This window comes from Sorex fumeus, unplaced genomic scaffold (genome assembly GCF_029834395.1).
Source record: "Sorex fumeus unplaced genomic scaffold, SorFum_2.1 ptg000063l, whole genome shotgun sequence".
NCBI classification, from domain to species: domain Eukaryota; kingdom Metazoa; phylum Chordata; class Mammalia; order Eulipotyphla; family Soricidae; genus Sorex; species Sorex fumeus.
Genome location: NW_026606120.1, coordinates 17,064,102 through 17,082,800, shown reverse-complemented (window position 1 = coordinate 17,082,800; position 18,699 = coordinate 17,064,102). Strand labels below are relative to the sequence as shown.

The following is an 18,699-nucleotide window of genomic DNA, read 5'->3' as shown; positions in this document are numbered from 1 at the left end:
CATAGGAGCCCAAATTATTTGAATCTCATTCCTAAAGTGTCTGGTGGATGTGATGCAGAAAGAAATTCTATCTCAGGCATTCTTCTTTTTCTAGGAACTCATAAATGACAAAGTAAGGGCCTTTGACTGTAAATTTCTGAGATATTCTCTCTTTACTTTTTTTGTTATTTTTTTCTCTTCCCATTTGGCTTTTGGAACACTCCCAGTGGTGCTCAGGGCCTACTCTAGGTTCTGTGCTCAGAAATCATTCCTGGCAGTGCTCAGAGGACCATAAATGTTTCCTGGATCAAAGCACGATTTAGGGGGCTTTGTGGGCCGTCCCCCACGCCCCACCGAGGTCGCCAGCTGCCCCCCACGAGCGGCTCTCCGGCACGGCCACGACTCCAGGGCACAGAAACCAATCTCTTAACTAGCTAACTTTTAATAGAAATTCTTCCAGGGCCAATAAGTAAAATAGCAGAAATTCAAAACCGCGCGGCCGCAATAGCGGCCGCGGGACATCATTCTATTCTTAAACCAAGTTGTAGAAAGCAAATCATTTCACAACGCTGTCTCAGCATGTCTGATTGTGGGGGGTGGGTCATAAACTCTAAACAATAATTGTGCATCTTCTATCGAAATAATCTATCTAGTCAAAGTAGATAGAGTATTAACTAGAACTCATCTGCCTCACAAGAATTGGGAGGGGTGGGAGGTAGGGGTCTATTGGGGTTTGGGGTTAAAAATGAGTATTGGTAAAGGGAAATGTGTTCGGTATCTACATGACTGAGACCTAAACCCGAAAGCTCTGTAACTTTTCCCACAGTGATTCAATAAATAAATAAATTATATAAAAAAAAAAGCACGATTTAGTCACATGCAAGCCTTTAACTCTGTACCTATCTCTGGCTCTTCTTTGCTTTTTTCTTTTTTTCTTTTTGGGTCACACCCAGCGATGCACAGGGTTTACTCTTGGCTCATGCACTCAGGAATTACTCCTGGCGCTACTCAGAGAACCATATGGAATGCTGGGAATCGAACCCGGGTCAGCCACGTGTAAGGCAAACGCCCGACCTGCAGTGCTATTGCTCCAGCCCCACTTCTTTGCGTTTTAACATAGGTTTCAGCAGAGAAGATGAAAGACAGGGTCTTTCTGACATCAGCTGCCTCTGATCTCTCCTGTAGGTTCATCTGACAGAAAAGACATTTCACAGCAGAGGAAAATGTGAATTACATTTTCTTGTCTCTTGTTCACTAGTGTTATAATGGGTTTCAGGGAGCTGAGAGCTCAGATGGACACAGGGAGGACATGAAGTAAAGAACAGAAACATCACTGACTACACACGACAAGGAATAGGCTTTGCGACAGAAAATCAACAACGAATTGGAAAAATCTCCAAATCAGCATATATATTATTGTAGATTTCAAAAGGGGAGGAAAAAATACTACAGTAAGCCAAGAAAACCAGGAGGAAGAATCTAATTTCCAGACTTAGCAATTTATAAGAAATTTCTGCCAATCCCAGACACATAAACAGAAAAACAAAATTGGTTTTGACAAAGGTGCAAAAGTAAAATTCTTAGCGATGATAGAAAACACCAGATTAATAAGCTTAAAAATGAATAAACTGAACTTCATCAATATTTAAATCTCATATTCTGAGTAAGACGGTTTTCATGGTAAGTGATCACCATGCCACAGTTTTCCATCGTTATAACTTCGTCTTATTGAGAATGATATTCTCCAAACGGGACTATACATGCTATGAAAATGAAATGTTATAGAAATGACTACTGACTAAATGACTGAGCAAAATCCACTTGACATCCAGTTATAGAATCAATGTTTCTTATATTGGACTTTAGTATTTGTTACAACGGATTATATTGTTTTCCCTGATGATTCACTCACTAAGGATCTTTCAGATTATTTCTAGTGAAAGTCATTACTGAAAAATTCTAAATGATACTGAAAATTATGGAATTGTCCCTTCTAATGGGTGAATTTTATGACATGAATTCTATCTCAGTTGAACTCTGTAACAAGCTAAGACACGTATCCCTTATCTAGTGGTGTGGCTTGCCCTTCCTGGGTTGAAGCATCCTCGCACAATCCTGCCTCCCTGGGTCCCTCCTCTCGGCTCGCTCCTGGGGTCTCCCGTTCTGCTCCAACGTTCTCATCTCAGGATGGATCCATCCCGCAGCTCCAGCTGCGCCTGAGGCCCCTACTCAACTCGGAGCTCGACCTCTCCAGCCCAGATCTCTTCCAAAAGCCACCTGGAGTTCCTAGGTCCTCCCTTGAGTGAGCAGAAGCACTCAGCTGCTCCGTGGACCTTGCTCCAACTCTCCAGGGCTTGACCTGGTCAGAGTGGGGCCAAGGTGGGGTGTGAGAGCTCGGGTCCGAGGGGATTAGGGCGGGGTCAGGGCGGGGCCAGGGCAGGGACATTGCAGGTGCAGGTCGGAGGTCAAGGAGGGCTCAGGAGAGAGCTGTGTCCAAGGAGGAGGTGGGATTAGAGAGGTCATGTATGTCTTAGGGTCAGGGGGCAGTGTCAGGGTGGGGTCAGAGGACAGAGGGGCGGGGCCACTCTGGCCCTGGGCACGGAACCGGGAAGCCCCTGGCAGGAAGTCCCGCCCCCAAAGCCCGGGGGCCCAGGAGGTGCCTGGGGCGCCCTGGGCACAGGTGAGCGGATGGCCTTGGGCAGGGAACAGCCTGGAGTGGACTGGCCCAGCCTGTTTGTTCCTCCCGGTGTTCCCCAGTCTTTGTGCGGGCAGCCAGCCACTGCGTCCACGCGGTTGGGACACCCGGCCCGCCCTGTCCAGGCCACACGGCCCACCACCGCCCCTCCCGAGACAGCGGGGAGGTGGAGGCGGGATACTAGGACAGCCCCGCACACAAAGCTGGTGTCTGGGCCGGGGTGGGAGTGGGGTGGGGGGCGCTGTGGGCATGGGGTCGCCGGGATGCGGCTGGAACCAGCTGTGGCCACCACATCCCTTCCGCGTCCTCCCACGGGGCTTGCTCACGCGGCTCTGCTGTCCAGGTTCCTGCTGCCCAGGCAGCGGGCAGGGACATCAGACCCCAAGCTGCCCTGTGGCTCTGGGGCTGGTTGAGCCCTGCTCCTGACTTTCCCACCGAGAAGTGGTCCAGGGTCTACCGGAGAGGAAACGGGACCTCCCTGTTTCCCACACGGCATCGGGCTGGTCTCCACAGTGTGCGGGAAGCCCAGGGGCGTAGGGATGATCACTGGTGGCCAGGAGGCCGTGGAGGGCCAGTGGCCATGGCAGGCCCGCCTGCAGTACCGGGGCATTCATCCCTGTGGAGCTGTGCTCATTGATTCCCACTGGGTGTTCTCTACCGCCCACTGCTTTACAAAGTGAGTTGTTTCTTGACTCCTTGCAGCTGGGCTGGCAGGGGGAGAGGGTTAAGAGATTAGAGCTCCGAAGTCCTCAAGGCTGTGTGCTGGGATAATCTGTGTCGTTCTAGTCCAAGTCTTTCTGCCTGTGACCTGTCCTCTCCTGTATTGTCCTCACTCCTCACCTGACTTTGCTCATCTTCCATCCTCATCCCTGTGCCTTCCCCCGACACAGGTATGCCCCCGAGATGGCAGTGTTCATCCTGCCTCCCAGGTGCAATGAGAGCTGGCTCTTTGTCACCTCACACCAGGGCTTCCCTCAATGTCCCTGCAATCCTGGTTGGCAGAGAGAGGCTGGAACCTGGGATGCAGGGGCAGATGCTGGTGTTCGGCATGTCTCTGGCCTGGGGTCTCTGCTCACCACATGTCTATTGGCCAGCTGCATGGACACTAGATATGGAGTCCGTGACCTTGAAGAAGAACAGAGCTGCTCTCTGTCCTGGGTCTGGTTGGCTGTTCCTATAGGTTTGGGAGGGGCAGTAACCAGGAGCTGGATCTTCGGTACATAGAGAACCACAAGCATCTGCTCTGTGCTGTGTCCCACTTGAGACTCACTATGGATTAGGTTGGCTTGACCCACCTCACTGTGTCTCCATTTAGTCAGAGCCAAAGTTCCCCTTGTGGATGAGCAGGGCTGACACCATTGGAGTGTGGAAGTCAGATGGGTAGGCTCCTGCGGCATAGGTTAGCTTGTGGAAGCAAGAGTTTGGTCACCGACTGTGTGGGGAGGAATTTCTAGGTGGTGGAGTGGAAGGTGGGATGTTTCCTCCCTCATGGTCAGAACACAGGACATCCTGCACACATGGTCTCCCATTGACCAATGATTTTGTGCAGTTTTAGAACAGGTGAGTACCAAGAAGGAAGTGAGGGGCGGGAGCGATAGCACAGTGGGTAGGGCGTTTGCCTTACACATGGCCAATCCGGGTTCGATCCCCAACATCCCATATGGTCCCCTGAGCACCGCCCGGAGTAATTCCTGAGTGCAGAGCCAGGGGTAATCCCTGTGCGTTGCCGGGTGTGACCCAAAAATCAAATAAAAATAAAAATAAAAAATAAAAAAGAAGGAAGTGAGAGAAAGGAGTGGTGCTAGAGCAGTTTGGTCATAAGGCGGGTCAAGAGCCAAGACGGAGCCAGGGCTCTCTGCATGTGCCCAAGGAAGGTCAGGATTGTCTAGCCTCATGGGGGGCCTCCAGCCCTCTGTGATCCCTTCCTCCAGTAGTGGGTGTGTGCTGAGTTCTGTTTAAAACCGCCGCTGGTCTCCAGAGAGAAGGGCTGACAGAAAGGGAGAGTCATGTGGGGTGGTGCAGACAAGGCAGTGCTGGGGGTCAGATGATGGTGTAGAGGCGCAAGCTGCCATATGCAGAAGATAATGACTGTCACTTTCCCTCCTGCAGGAAGTCTCATGCCCCTGAAGATTACTGGGGGTTCGGGGGAAGTACGCAGCTCTACCAGGACACCCAATATGCCAGGAGGGTGACTGTGAGCTGCATTATCATCCATCCAGACTTTAAGAAGCTCCACCATTTTGCAACGGTGTTACAACTGCACCAACCTGTGAACTTCAGCTCCTATATCATTCCTGTCTGCCTTCCAACCCCTGGCATGGAGCTGCCCCTTGGCACATCTTGTTGGATAACTGGCTGGGGAAAGCTCACCGAGAACAGTGAGTGGCTATGGTGTGGGTGTGGGTGGGAGATGGGGAATGGGATTCTAGCTCATCAAAATCTCTAATTAGCATGGAGGCCAGTGGACCTTGTCCCTTTGTGCCTCATTTCCAGAGAGCTGGACTCTTCTAGTTCCTCTTGTGAAAAATGTGTCCTTCTGAAAGCTTCAAAGTTACTCAAGTTGAAGACACTGAAATTCTGGGGTCCTTTGGTTTTTGGAGTCAGGAATCTGGATCTCAAAGTTTCTCTGGTTTGGGTGTCCAAATTTAACTGATAAATTAATTGATTTAGGGTTTCTCAAAAATGCTGTTCAGGTGGCCAGAGAACTCCTCTTATTGGTGTATGGCCTACCTTCTCAGTTTGAGGATGCAGTGTTGTTCGGTCCTGCAGGCCACCCCACTGATGCTGGGGAAACCTCTGGGCCACATCTGGTTGTGCTCAAGGGCCTGTAAGGCTTTATCTTGATGCTCAGGGAACATGTCATGACAGAGATATGACTGGCAATGATTTTGTGAGAAGCATGTATTTCATACTTCTGTTAGCTTCTACCCCCTTGGTTCTAATATTTCAATTTGATGTAGATCAGACATGACTTTGTGAAATTAATTTGTCTGAGTGTTTCTCTTTCTACTGTGAAATACCTTAATTTTTCCATGGCCATAGAAGGAACACGTAAAGTAAAGTAAAGGCCCTCCCGTTGTTTGTCGATTTGCTCGTGCGGGCCCAGTAACGTCTCCATTGGAGACTTTGTTGTTACTGTGTTTGGCATATCGAATACGTCACGGGGAGCTTGCCAGGCTCTGCCGTGCGGATGAGATACTCTCGGTAGCTTGCCGGGCTCTCCGAGAGGGGCGGAGGAATTGAACTCAGGTCGGCCATGTTGGCTGCATGCAAGGCAAACGCCCTACCACTGTGCTATCGCTCCAGAAGGAACACGTAAAAGTAAGAAAAAAGCTCTTGAAGAACCTCGGGGAAGAACGATCATGGCCTGAAATTATCTCAGCTCCATCACATAAGTTTTGTTCTTCTCCTAACCTTTGTCTCCTATCTGCCTCTTGGATTTGTTAGGTGAATGGAGATAAAGGGTGAATACAGGGCAAAACTTTGTGGAGGTTTTCAGTTAAATGAGAAATATAAACATTGAGTATAAACATGAACTTGTTCAGAGAAGTATGTTTATACTTTAGTGAAATGTTGATGGCATACTGATTAGGGAAAAGGAAATATTTATTTGCCTTTTAAATTTTTTTATTTTTATAAAGTTGTTCACAATAATTTATTACATTAAATATTCCAACACTAATCCCACCTCCATAGACCTTCCCACCACCATTATTTTGAATTTTCCTTCTTTCTTTCTTTCTTTCTTTCTTTATTTCATCTGTCTGTCTTTTTTTCTTTCTTTCTTACTTTCTTTTTCTTTTTGGGTCACACCCAGCAATGCTCAGGGGGTTGCTCCTGGCTCTGCATTCAGGAATTATTCCTGGCGATGCTCGGTGGACCATATGGGATGCTGGGAATCGAATGTGGGTCAGCCGCGTGAAAGACAAATGCCTTCCAACCCCTAACGGCCTTTATTTATTTATTTATTTATTTATTTACTTTATTAGTGAATCACCTTGAAGCACAGTTATAGACTTACAAATTTTTGTGTTTGGGTTTCAGTTATACAATGATCAAGAACCCATCCCTCCACCAGTGCCCATTTTCCACCACCACGGGTCCCAGTATCCCTCCCATCCCCCACCCCCCCCCATCCCACCCTGTCTCTGTAGCAGGGCATTCCCTTTTGTTCTCTGTCTCCTTTTGGGTGCTGTGGTTTACCAGAGAGGCATTGAGTGGCAATTGTGTTTGGTCTATAGTCTACTTTCAGCATGATTCTCCCATCCTGGGAGGATCCTCTTAACACCCTTTATTTGGTGCTCCCTTCTCTATCTGAGCTTTCTTTTCCCCTAGCACGTGTGGCTGGCCTCCAAGTCAGGGAGCAAAATTCCTGGCACTAATCTCGGCCACTCTTGGGTATTAGTCTCCTATTTTGTTATTTTATGTTCCCCAGATGAATGCAATCTTTCTGTGTCTATCCCTCTCTTTCTGACTCATTTTGCTTAAAATGATACTTTTCATGTATTACCACTTGTATGTAAATTACATGATTCATCTTTTCCAACAGCTACATAGTACTCCATTGTGTAAATGTACCAAAGATTCTTCAACCAGTCATCTGTTCTCGGGCACTCGGGTTTTTTTCAGATTCTGGCTATTGTAAAGAGTGCTACAATGAACAAACAAGTGCGGATGTCACTTCGACTATACGTTTTTGCCTCTCTGGGACATATTCCCAGGAATGGTACAGCTGGGTCAAATGGGAGCTCAATTTCTAATTTTTTGAGAATCATCCATACTGTTTTCCAAAAGGGTTGAACCAGTCGGCATTCCAACCAGCAGTAAAGGAGGGTCCCTTTCTCGCCACATCCGCACCAGCACCGGTTGCTTTTGTTCTTTTGGATGTGGGCCCATCTCTGTGGTGTGAAATGATATCTCATTGTTGTTTTGATCTGCATCTCCCTGATGATTAATGGTGTAGAGCATTTTCTCATGTGCCTTTTAGCCATTCAGATTTTTTCTTTGAGAAAGTTTTTGTTCCTTTCATTGCCCCATTTTTGATGGGGTTGGATGTTTTCTTCTTGTGGAGTTCAACCAGTATTTTGTATATCCTTGATATCAACCCCTTGTCAGATGTGTGTTCGGCGAATATTCTTTCCCATTCTGTTAGACTGTCTTTGTATTTTGGTCACTGTTTCTTTGGAGGTGCAGAAGCTTCTTAGTTTAAGATCGTCCCATTTGTCTATCTCTGTTTTCACTTGCTTGGCCAGTGGCGTGACATCTTTGAAGATACCATTAGCTTCTGATCTGCTGCCACCATCCCTCGCTCTACCTTTTCCGAGTCTCCTCCCCCTACTCACCCTTTGTTTCTTCGATCCCCACACCCAGTTGTGTCTCCATTCTGCCCCCATCACTCTGTGGTCTGTTTCCTTGGCAGCTGTGATCTTGCCCAGGCTGCAAGAGTCCCCAACTCTTCTCGCCAATATAAGGGAGGGCTGTTGGCCCTGTTTCCTGTCATAGGATTGGCCACTGGCCTTGTCTGCTCTTCTCCTGGTTCCTCCCTGCTAACAACTGGATCACAAGACCCCAGGACCTGATTTTATCTTCCCCTGGTGAGAATGGTTAGAACCCACAGATCTCATAGTGCCTTTCTGTAAATATTCTCCCAAATCTCAGGTCTTTGGAACTCTTCCTTCATCTATGATGTCTGACATTCTCTTGTAGCCCCTCTGTTGAATTCTCAGTCAGTGCTGTCTTTTCTTCATAGTAATTCAAGACCCGCCCGGCTGCAGATCTACTTCTCCATGGTTGGCTGACCAGTATAATCCCTAACTGCCTTCCTTGCTCCCCACAATGCTTCTGCTTTTCCTACCACACTGGATCCTCCTCTTTGTACCCTCTGCTCCCTTGACTCCAGGATCACAAGGTCATTTTCAGTTTCTTGCTTGGAATCCCAGCTCAGCAATGAGCAACGCCTCTCCCTTCTAGACAGCTCCCTTCTCTTATGAGATTTGATTGCACGTGTCAATCTGAGAGAGGTTTCTGGTCTTCTCTGTATGTGCCTGTGTGCCTTAAAGCTCCAGTACTAGGAATCACACAAGGGTACTCAGGGAGCATTTGTCTGCAGTGTGGTTAGAGGAGCCTCAGAGCTATAGTTCCTGCTCCCCAACTCCCCTGCCTAGATGAGCCTTTCCCTTTGATGCAGTAAGAGGCTTTCTGCCCACACTGGTTTCCCTGCAATTATTTCAGGATGCTTTGTGGTGACGAGGCCCCCACCCCTCAGGCCCCAGCATTATAGAGTTTCTCCACCACACCTAGGTAGGAGCATTTTCCAAAGAGTCTGAACATTTTTAAGAAACCCAGAGCCTGAAGTGACTGAGAGGAAGGATTCTAGGTGGTGCATACTGCTGTAATCAGCTTTCTGAAAAGCCTAGGGTCTATAGTGGCTTCAGACACCCAGTGCCTCTCACAGGCTTAGTCTCTCGGCCCTTATTCATTAACCATCACTTCTGATGCTGAGTTAGTACAAGGTCCTTGGCCAGTGGCCAAGTTTAACTGCATGATTGATAGATTTCCATCTGTGACTGTCCCAAGGATCAATTTGGAGCTTCCTAGTGCAGGATGGTAGTTCCGACCCCTGACACTAGAACTATATTAGGACACTGGCATCAGGATCATCCCAGGGAACCACTGAAAACACCCAAACAGCCGTGCCCAATAACCTGCCCTTATAATTAGAATTCTGAGCCCCACCTCAATTGTCCACACTGATTGCCCTCTCTTTTTTTAGGGTGATTCTGGAGGCCTTCTGGTCTTTAACTTCTCCAAGAGTTGGGTTCTTCTGGGGTTGGCCAGTTGGGGTCTGGACTGCCAGCGTCCCATATCCCTCAGTGTCTTCACCAGTGTTGCCCATTTCATCAAGTGGATCGTCCAGATCCAGAGACTTGTGCCTCTTCCTGTTTCCTTGTCTGCTCCTCCTGAGGTCCCATTTCTATATGAATCCTAGCCAGTTTCCAGCTCATCGATATTAACCCTCAGACCTCTACAGCTCTGGCTACTGTTGCTTTTAGTGCTTAAGGCCCTGTGGCAGGACCTTCAGTGACCGAAGAACATTCTGTCCCTGCTCTTTGCCCCAGTCCTCAGCATTCTTACTGGAGCCTCACACTTGCCGCCATCTCTGTGGTTCTGTCCATCTGTTATGATCCCAAACCCAAGCCTGGAAAAAATAAAGCAAAACCAAATAAAGGCTCACCTTGCTCTGAAATTGGTGCATGTCCCTTCCTGTGGACTGGTCATCTGAACCCCTGGTCAAGGAAAGAGGTCTGGCAGGAAGGCTGACTGGCAGGAGGGCAGGCCACTGAGGCCACTGGCACCTGCTAAAAGAGTTGTCTGTGTCCACGTTGGTAGACTCTCCCCTGTGTCGAAGGTGAGCATATCTTCCCAGATGATGATCAATCTCTGCCCTCTCTCAGAAACAATAGGACAGGCCCATAACGCAAATGATGGAAACATCTCTGGAACCTGGAGGTCTGAGATGCAGGGGCAGCAGGGCTGATCGCACCCGAGGCCTCTCCACTTCATGTGTGGGTGCCTCTGTGTGACTCCGTGTCTCTTCTCATCAGGACACCAGTCCTGTTGGGTTTGGGTATTTATCAGTGATCTCTTTCCTGTTAATCACCCCTTTGAAAGAACTGACCTCCATGGGTCTGGGAGCTCTTAGAGCTGTTTGGGAGCATGTTCAGCATGCATCATTGGGTGCAGCCCTGGAGGCACCCTGCCACTGAATTGCCATTGAATTGGCCAAGAAATGCCAGTGATGAAGTTTACATAGGTGTGCATAGATCTATCCCTCAGATGTGGCATATAAAGAGTTGTAATAAGGAAATAATAAATGCCAGAGACAATAAAAACTAAGGAAGAGTTTAGAGAGTGGAGTTTCCTGGGTGGCAGGGGAAGATGGTCTGGGGGAGAGGGGACTGGAGCCATGGCTGGGGAGGGCAGTGGGCACTCTGGTGCTGGTGTGGTGAAGGGACACTGTGTCCATGGACCCCTACCACTGTAGCAGTGGGCAGTGCTGAAAGGAGGTAAAGGGATACTCATGATACCCTTTCAGTAACAGTATTGCAAACCACACTGCCTAAAAGGGAAGTGAGAGGGGGTGGGGGGGAGACAGACAGACAGACAGACAGACAGGCGCTCTTGTGCTGGTGTGTTGGACACTGTGTCCATGGTCCCCTATTACTGTAGCAGTGGGTAGTGGGCAGTGGGTGCTCTGGTGCTGGTGTGTAGGACACTGTGTCCATGGACCCCTACCACTGTAGCAGTGGGCAGTGCTGAAAGGAGGTAAAGGGATACTCATGATACCCTTTCAGTAACAGTATTGCAAACCACACTGCCTAAAAGGGAAGTGAGAGGGGGTGGGGGGGAGACAGACAGACAGACAGATAGACAGGCGCTCTTGTGCTGGTGTGTAGGACACTGTGTCCATGGTCCCCTATCACTGTAGCAGTGCGTAGTGGGCAGTGGGTGCTCTGGTGCTGGTGTGTAGGACACTGTGTTCATGGACCTCCATCACTGTAGCAGAGGGCGGTGGGCACTCTGGTGCTGGTGTGGTGGAGAGACACTCTGTCCATGAAACCCTATCGCAGTAGCATTAGAAATCATGGTACCGAATGTTTTAAAAATATAAAGAATCCCTCATGGTGCCCCCAGACCTCCTGAGCATTCCTTGGGAAGACCCCCCCCCCCACCAACCCCAAGAGAGACCCTGAAACCAGCCCAATGGCTGCACATGCGTACTGAGGGGCGCAAAGGCCATGTGCTGCCAGACACACGCCCAGCCCAGAACCACTTTCAGGGGGGTGTCCTGTCCTCCTGCAGGCCCAGCAGCCAACATAGCCTTCCAGGGGAGCACAGCCGAGGTGCCCCGGCCTCTGCCCAGGTGCAGCACCCGCAGAGGGGCAGTCCTGTATGGACCAGCAGACGGGCACCTTCTGAGGCAATAAGGCCCCAGGAGGCCCCAGACGTCTGCCAGGGTTTAGCAGCAGTGCAGGGTAAGCTCACAAGTTTGGTCCCCGGGACAGCGTATGTTCACTGGAGCAGTCAAGAGTGACTCCTCAGCAGGGCTGGAGCAATAGCACAGCGGGTAGGGCGTTTGCCAACCCGGGTTCGATTCCCAGAATTTCGTATGGTCACCTGAGCACCACCAGGAGTGATTCCTGAGTGCAGAGCCAGGAGTAACCCCTGTGCATGGCCGTGTGAGACCCAAAAAGCTTCCTCTCCTTAAAACAGAAAACAAACAAATAAACAAACAGAAACAAAGAGTGACTCCTCAGTACAGAGCCATGAGGAGCCTGAGCACTTCTGGGTGTGACCCAACTGCCCCCAAATTGTTTTAATAATTCTGTTTGGGGGGTGCATGTTATTCACTTTCATCCCCACTAACGTGTCCAAACACCTCTGCCACTGCCTTTTTGTAATTTCTAGTTCGTCCCTTCCCTCTCTGCAATGTAATTTTACGTGAATTCAAATTCACTAAATATTTTAAGAAACACATTTTATGCTTAACTTTTCATTAGTAATAGCACCGTAGCACTGTCCTCCCGTTGTTCATCAATTTGCATGAGCAGACACCAGTAATGTCTCACAACAAATGTGAGACTTATTGTTACTGTGTTTGGCATATCGAATATGCCACGGGGAGCTTGCCAGGCTCTGCCATGTGGGCGAAATACTCTCGGTAGCTTGCCGGTCTCTACTAGGGGCGGAGGAATCGAACCTGGGTCGGCTGTATGCAAGGCAAACACCCTACCCGCTGTGCTATTGCTCCAGCCCTCATTAAAAGTAGCACTGTCCTCCCGTTGTTCATCGATTCACTCAAGCGGGCACCAGTAATGTCTCACAACAAATTGTGAGACTTGTTGTTACTGTTTTCGGCATATTGAATACGTCATGGGGAGCTTACTAGGCTTTGCCCAGTGGGCGAGATTCTCTTGGTAGCTTGCTGGGTTCTCCGAGAGGGGCGGAGGAATCGAACCCGGGTCAGCCATGTTGGCCGCCTACAAGGTAAACGCCTTACCCACTGTGCTATTGCTCCAGCCCGTTAGTAGTGATAAGTGCAGAGAATTAAAATGTTTAACACTGAAGAGTTGTTTTCCTACTGTTTCTCAATAATTAGAGTTGTAACTAGTTTTTAAAAACTAGTAGTCTAATTCCCTGAGAATCTCTAAGGTCCTGAGTTTCAAATATCTTGTCACTGAAAATGAAGAATGGTTCTCAAACACCTTCTCTACAGGTACCAGGACCATATTTAAATGGTAAAACACTTAACAATTAAATCAGTACATTAAATCGGCCCCCTTTATTATTATTATATGATTATTTGGTTTTGGGGGTACACCTGGTATACTCACATCTTACTCCTGGATCTCGGAACAGACTCATTTATCACAGTGTGGGGGCTATATGGGGTGCTGGGAATTGGCTATGGGCAAGGCAAGTGACATATCTGCTGTACTATCCCTCCCACATATTTTTTTAAGAGTGATGGCAAATGTTCAAATATGTCTGGTTACAAAAACATTTAAATTCTATGATGTCAAATCAAAGCATTGTACATTTTATGTGAGTGAAGAATATGATATGCAAATACCCAATGAGCTTTAATTTTTTATTTGGTCCAGGCTAATGCAGCAAGATGTGAGCCTTGTCTATGCCCTCAGGATGGTGTGGGCCTGCAGGTGACTGAGCACATCTTCCTCCTGATGGGAAGGACTCCTCCACTCTCCAGGGAGCACAGTACTCTCAGGGTTCCCCCCTCCCCTGTGATTCCCCTCACCCTTTGTGCTCTCAGGCCTCCCAAGGAGCACAAGTGAGAGGACAGACACTGAGATGTTTCCAATGAACTGAATTTTATTCACTATTTACACAATGACACAAAGAGGCTGCTCCAGTCAAACCCCCCATTCTAGGTACAGTCCCCCCCCCCATTCCAGAGCAGTCTTAGCTGAAGATCATGGGGAACACAAGGCTTCTGGGTGCAGCCAGACCCTGGGAGGTGGTCAGGAGGAGCCCCCCGATATCCTACTGTCTCTTGTGCCCCCTCCCCCTCCTCTGGGCCATGGCAGGCTGGAACTTTCTCTTGGGGGGCAGGGAGGGGCCCTCCAGCTTCTCAGTCAAAGCTGAGCCACTAGACACCGTGGGGTGCTCCCTGGGACAGTGGGTCTTCTTAGCAGTGCCCCGCCTTGGGCCCCCACACACAGGATGCTTCCTGGTAGGGGCCTTAGACTTGAAGGCCCTTGTGCGAGTGGATGGAAGCTCGGGATACCCCTGACGTCCAGGCAGGTGGGGGCCAGTGTCGGGGCCAGTGTCAGGGCCAGGGCTCTTGGGTAAGCCCCAGGGCAGCAGGCTGTTGTGAGAGGCTTGGAGGAAGACCTGGCTGGTCAGTTTCTCTTTCTCCTCACTGGAGCCCTCTGCTGCCCCAAGCGACCCCCGGCCAGAAGGGACCTCTCCCAGCATACGGGGAGGCCTGCTGTCCAGAGTGGGGGCAGTGAGGCTGGGACAGGGCACTGGTCCTGCCTGCAGGGGTGGGGACTGCAGTCTCCCCAGGGAGGGGGCAGAGGTTCCAGGTGCCATCACAGTGGCCTCAGCCTGCCCAGGCCATGAGGCATGTCCAGAGTCAGTCTCAGGGGGGCAGGAGTCTTTTATTGTCACCTGGTGTTGGGGACAAGCCTTCATGACCTCCTTAGCCTTTGAGGCCTGCAGACGCTTGTCCACAATCTGGGGGGAGAAGGGACAGTGTGGGCATGTGGGGGTGCAGGGTGGGACAGAGAGTGACTCCTACTCCTCTCAGCAGAAGATGCTTGAGCTCTGTGGCTCCCTTAGAGCCTTCTCACTCTCCATCATCCTCACTTCACCCAGTATTCATGTCCTCTTCTCCCTGAAGCCTCACATGAAGGGGGCATGGGGGGCATCGCACTTGCTGGGACTCGCTTCTGGGGCGCCCCTCCTTGACCCATGCAGCCCCACTTATCTGAGTTCCCAGGCTTAGTCACCGTCTAACCCGTAGAGTCTCCTTCCCCGAACCAACCCAGAAAACTCCTTTTTGTTTGCCCAGGGTCCTTGCTCACCTCCTTACCTGAACGCCCCGGTCCCTGACACAAACCTGCAGAGGTCCACTTGCCCTCACCTGTGTGGGGGTGAGTCCTTCCTCCTTCTCCAGCTCCTCAGCCAGGTCCAGGAGATCCAGCTGGGACTCTGGGCAGAGCAGGAGCTCCAGGAAGCTGGGATGAAGGATCGCCTCAACCTGGGAGAGGGAAGCAGGGGTGAGGGTCCTCATAGGGAACAGGAGGGAATGAGGAAGCAAACACTCCTGTCCCCAGCACAGTTCAGGGGCTTAGACGGCTGCACCAGCTTGGACGGCTGCACAGTCTCACACAGACACAAGCCGGGAACGCTCACACACACACACACACACAGAGACATGTACACACCCGCACTCACAAAGGGACACGAACTATATACCTACTCTCACAGAGTAGCACATGTGAGCACAAATGGATTCAAGCACACACCTGATACAAATGATACACTCTCTTCCACCTCTAGGTACGTGTACATGATTCTGCACATGTCTGCACTGCGCCCACACATTACACACAAATGTAGACACACAGAGATATTCACACATTGACCAAACTCAGAAATGCACAAACAAGGGCCACTGCTTGTGTACAGAGAGAGACATGTGCACACATGCGTACAAACACAAGCAGAAATATGCAAACACAGGTGTGCATTTACACAGAGAGCTCAAAGCAAAGACTGCACATCACTGCCATGCCCTGAATAGAAGCAGCCCTGCACCCTCCCTACCCCACAGCAGCACCCAATCCCCCACCTTGGTGACAAAGTCCTCCTGGGAGCACAGCTCGTACACATAGCTCAAGAGCCCCGGGTCAGGGTAGGTCCCAGGCTCCTCCTGCTGCTCCTCCCTGTCCACTGCCCGTTGGCCGAGGGGCGCCCTGCAGACTGAGTCGGGGGCCTTTAGCAGCTCGTCCATGATGTCCATGTACTCCTGCACGGCCTCAGGAGGGATCTCCTCGGGGGCCTTGGACTTGGGGGGCTGCTGAGGTTTGTGTGTCTTGGGGCGAGCTGCCTGGGCCTGGGGTCTGGCCTTCTTGGGGACACAGGCTGAGGAGGAAGAAAGAAGAGAGGGATGTGAGGGGACCCCGCGTCCATGCCCTCAGACACACAGCACTGAGCACAGAGTTGGGGACAGGTCCCAGTGGGCTGGATCAGGGCCCTGGAATCCAGTGGCTGCGTGAGGGATGAGGTGGCCCTCAATGGGAGGAGGGACCAACTGTGTCCCCAGGGTCTCCGACCCCACTTCAAAGGTGAGTCTGACGCCTGAGGCAGCATGGGATGTGCTAGGAGAGGGAGAAACCCGTGAACAGGGGGCCGCTGACCACAGGTCTGGGGGTCATCGGGAGAGTGAAGGCTCCCTGTCAGGTCAAGACCCACGAGGGCCTTCCCAGGTCCTGTGGCCCTTAGCTGGGAGCAGGGTCCGTACCTGTCTGCTGGTCTGGCGGTGGGCCTGGAGCCCCCTGAGGCCCAGGCCTGGGTGGGGCGGGGAGTGGCAGGCCCTGCACCCCGTTCGTCCACTGCAGTTTCTGCACCTCCATCTCCTCCTCGGCCTCGAACTCCATGAACCTGGTGTGGGGAACATAGGCCGTGATGAGTTGGGTTGAACGGGACTGAGCAGGATGAGTAAGGGACAGGGGATGCTCATGGCCCAGTCCCCAGGAGGGTAGAGAATGGGGTGGACACGGACCCCAGCACCCCCAGCGATCCCCCACATTGGCCCTGGAGGGTCACAGCAGGTCAGGGACTGTGACCCTCAGACTGTGGTCAGGAGCCCCGGAGTGGGCTGGGGAAAAGTGTCCCGGCTCCGGGAGGAACAAATTTCTGCAGGGGAAGGGTCTCCTGGGGCTGCCTAGCCCTCCCTGCCCCTTGGCCATCTGGGACCAGCCCCTGAAGCTCGGGCCTGCAGCCACCCTGACCCCCACTCTCTGCCCAGGCCTGACTCACTTGGCCGCCATGTCGGAGTAGATCATGCGGTCATAGTTGCTCGTGCCCCGCCATTCCCGAAGGGCCAGGCGCAGGCCTTCCTCCAGGCTCATGGTGGGCTTCAGGCGGGCCAGAGTGCGAAACACCGGGCTACAAGGACAGGCTTGGTCAGGGTCTGCATCTGCCAGGAGCCCACACTGCCCCACATCCATACCTTGACTGCCTTGACCTCCAATGGTGGCCTGGTCTCCCCTCCCAGAGTGGACCTCGCATACCACACCCTACCCTGGTGGCTGTACTGGCGTATACCCTCAGCTCTGGGGATATGTCATGGGATGCCAAGGCCGAGAAGTCACGGCCTGTCTGAACCCTGGCACATCTGTGCTGTGTCTGGTCTTAGGAACAGAATGTCTGTCCCTCAGACCACATATCAGGACCAACCCTGATGAGATGACTGAGGTGAGGCTTTCGGACATGGCTGGTCACTACGGGCTCCTGAGCCAGAATCCCGGGATGGCATCCCTGAGAACATCTGTCCCATGGACCCTACCCTGGGGGTCACCCCAGTCCCCTCCTGGGAAGCTCCATGAACCCGATGACCACTGAAAGACTCACATGAGGAAGCAAGAAAGGACTTCAGTGTCAGGAGTCCTGGGAAGGTACCTCCGGGTCAGAGCCTTCAAAAGCTTCCAGCGCTGGAAGTTCTCATAGACACTGTTGGGCCTGCGCGAGGCTTCAGGAGGGGCCTGGCTCCAAGCAGGGACTGGATCACTGTCCCCACAAAACCACTGGGGCTGTATCCCACCGGAGGATAAGAATAGAGTGGGGACTATCTGAGCCTCTGGTGGTGGAGCATGAGGCAGATGGTCTCCCATACCAGACTGGGTGACAGTAGTAGCTGGGGTGGTTGTAACGGTGTTTGGCACAGAGGATGCCAAGTAGACGGGTGCAGGATGCCCAGATGGAGCCTCTGTTGCACCCTGGTTGGGTGGAGCCTGTGTCTGGGTGACAGACTGGTTCTGGGCTGACTCCAGAATCTTCCCTTCAGAACTGACCTGGATGATGACCTTGCAAGGTCCAGGGTCGCAGGGGCCATGGCCAGCAGTTCCTGCCACCACGGGCATTGTGGGGAAAGGTGACAGCACCAGAGGGTTGTGAGGAGCAATGGCCGAGGTCACCAGAGGGGGCGTCTGGATCAGCTCCCAGGGTGGTGACTGGGGGAGTCCTGGATTGAGGAAGGGCAAGAAGTCGCCGAAAGCAGAGCCAGAGACCCCAAGGTCCATGGTCATCTCCGGGGTCAGCACTGGAGACGCTGTGGAAATGGAAGGAAGGAGGGATGAGAGGGAGAATGTACAGGCGTAGCAGCCCGTGTCCCTCTACTCCCCAGTGTCCATCAGTCCTGATGGTCCCTATTAAGGCCCTTTTACAAGGCACAGGGCAGCACGCAGTGTCCTCAGCGTTCGGTCCCCGACCCCAGGTGGAATTCCTCACCTGCCGGCTGGATTCTTATTCATCATGACCCTGAGCCTAAAACACTGTGCTGGGAGAGGCAGTTTCTGGGGCTCAGTGCTGACCCTCCTGCTTCCCAGACTAAGGAGACGAGACTCTTCGGGGATGTTTCCTACTCAGGAAGAGCCCAGGGCTCAGATACGTGCACACCACTCACTGCCCGGCCCTGTGCTATCAGACCCACAGCAAACTCTTCACACTGGCTGGTACTGCCACACTGTCCCAGACACCGAGTCACTCCTGACCTCAGAAGTCCCCTTGACAGGAGAGGGATCTCTAAAGTGGTTCTGGGGCCCTGGGTTCCCATGATGGCAGCAGGGATGGAAAAGGCCAGAGAATACACCATCACACTCCTTGGAACTGCTTGTCATGTTAGATCGGACATGAAGTGACACTGTCTGTGGATCTCCTGCCACAAGCTCCCAGGGACAGACACGGGCCACTAAACACCAGGCATCAGCCAGCTG

The 18,699-nt window shown here is 51.6% G+C and overlaps 1 protein-coding gene across 1 annotated transcript in view; it reads right to left on the bottom strand.

The window, feature by feature from the left end:
* The window catches only part of LOC130036173 (NUT family member 2G-like), a 67,752-nt gene extending 49,905 nt beyond the window's left edge, over positions 1–17,847 (bottom strand). Inside the window, exons 1-7 of the mRNA XM_056128158.1 lie at positions 17,779–17,847; positions 17,339–17,517; positions 16,745–16,873; positions 16,264–16,366; positions 15,555–15,797; positions 14,859–14,960; positions 14,369–14,434 (exon numbers count right to left, since the gene is read on the bottom strand). Of these exons, the coding sequence (XP_055984133.1) occupies positions 14,369–14,434; positions 14,859–14,960; positions 15,555–15,797; positions 16,264–16,366; positions 16,745–16,873; positions 17,339–17,517; positions 17,779–17,847 (891 nt within the window). The remainder of the gene's footprint in view (positions 1–14,368; positions 14,435–14,858; positions 14,961–15,554; positions 15,798–16,263; positions 16,367–16,744; positions 16,874–17,338; positions 17,518–17,778) is intronic.
* Between the last annotated feature and the right edge of the window lie 852 nt (positions 17,848–18,699).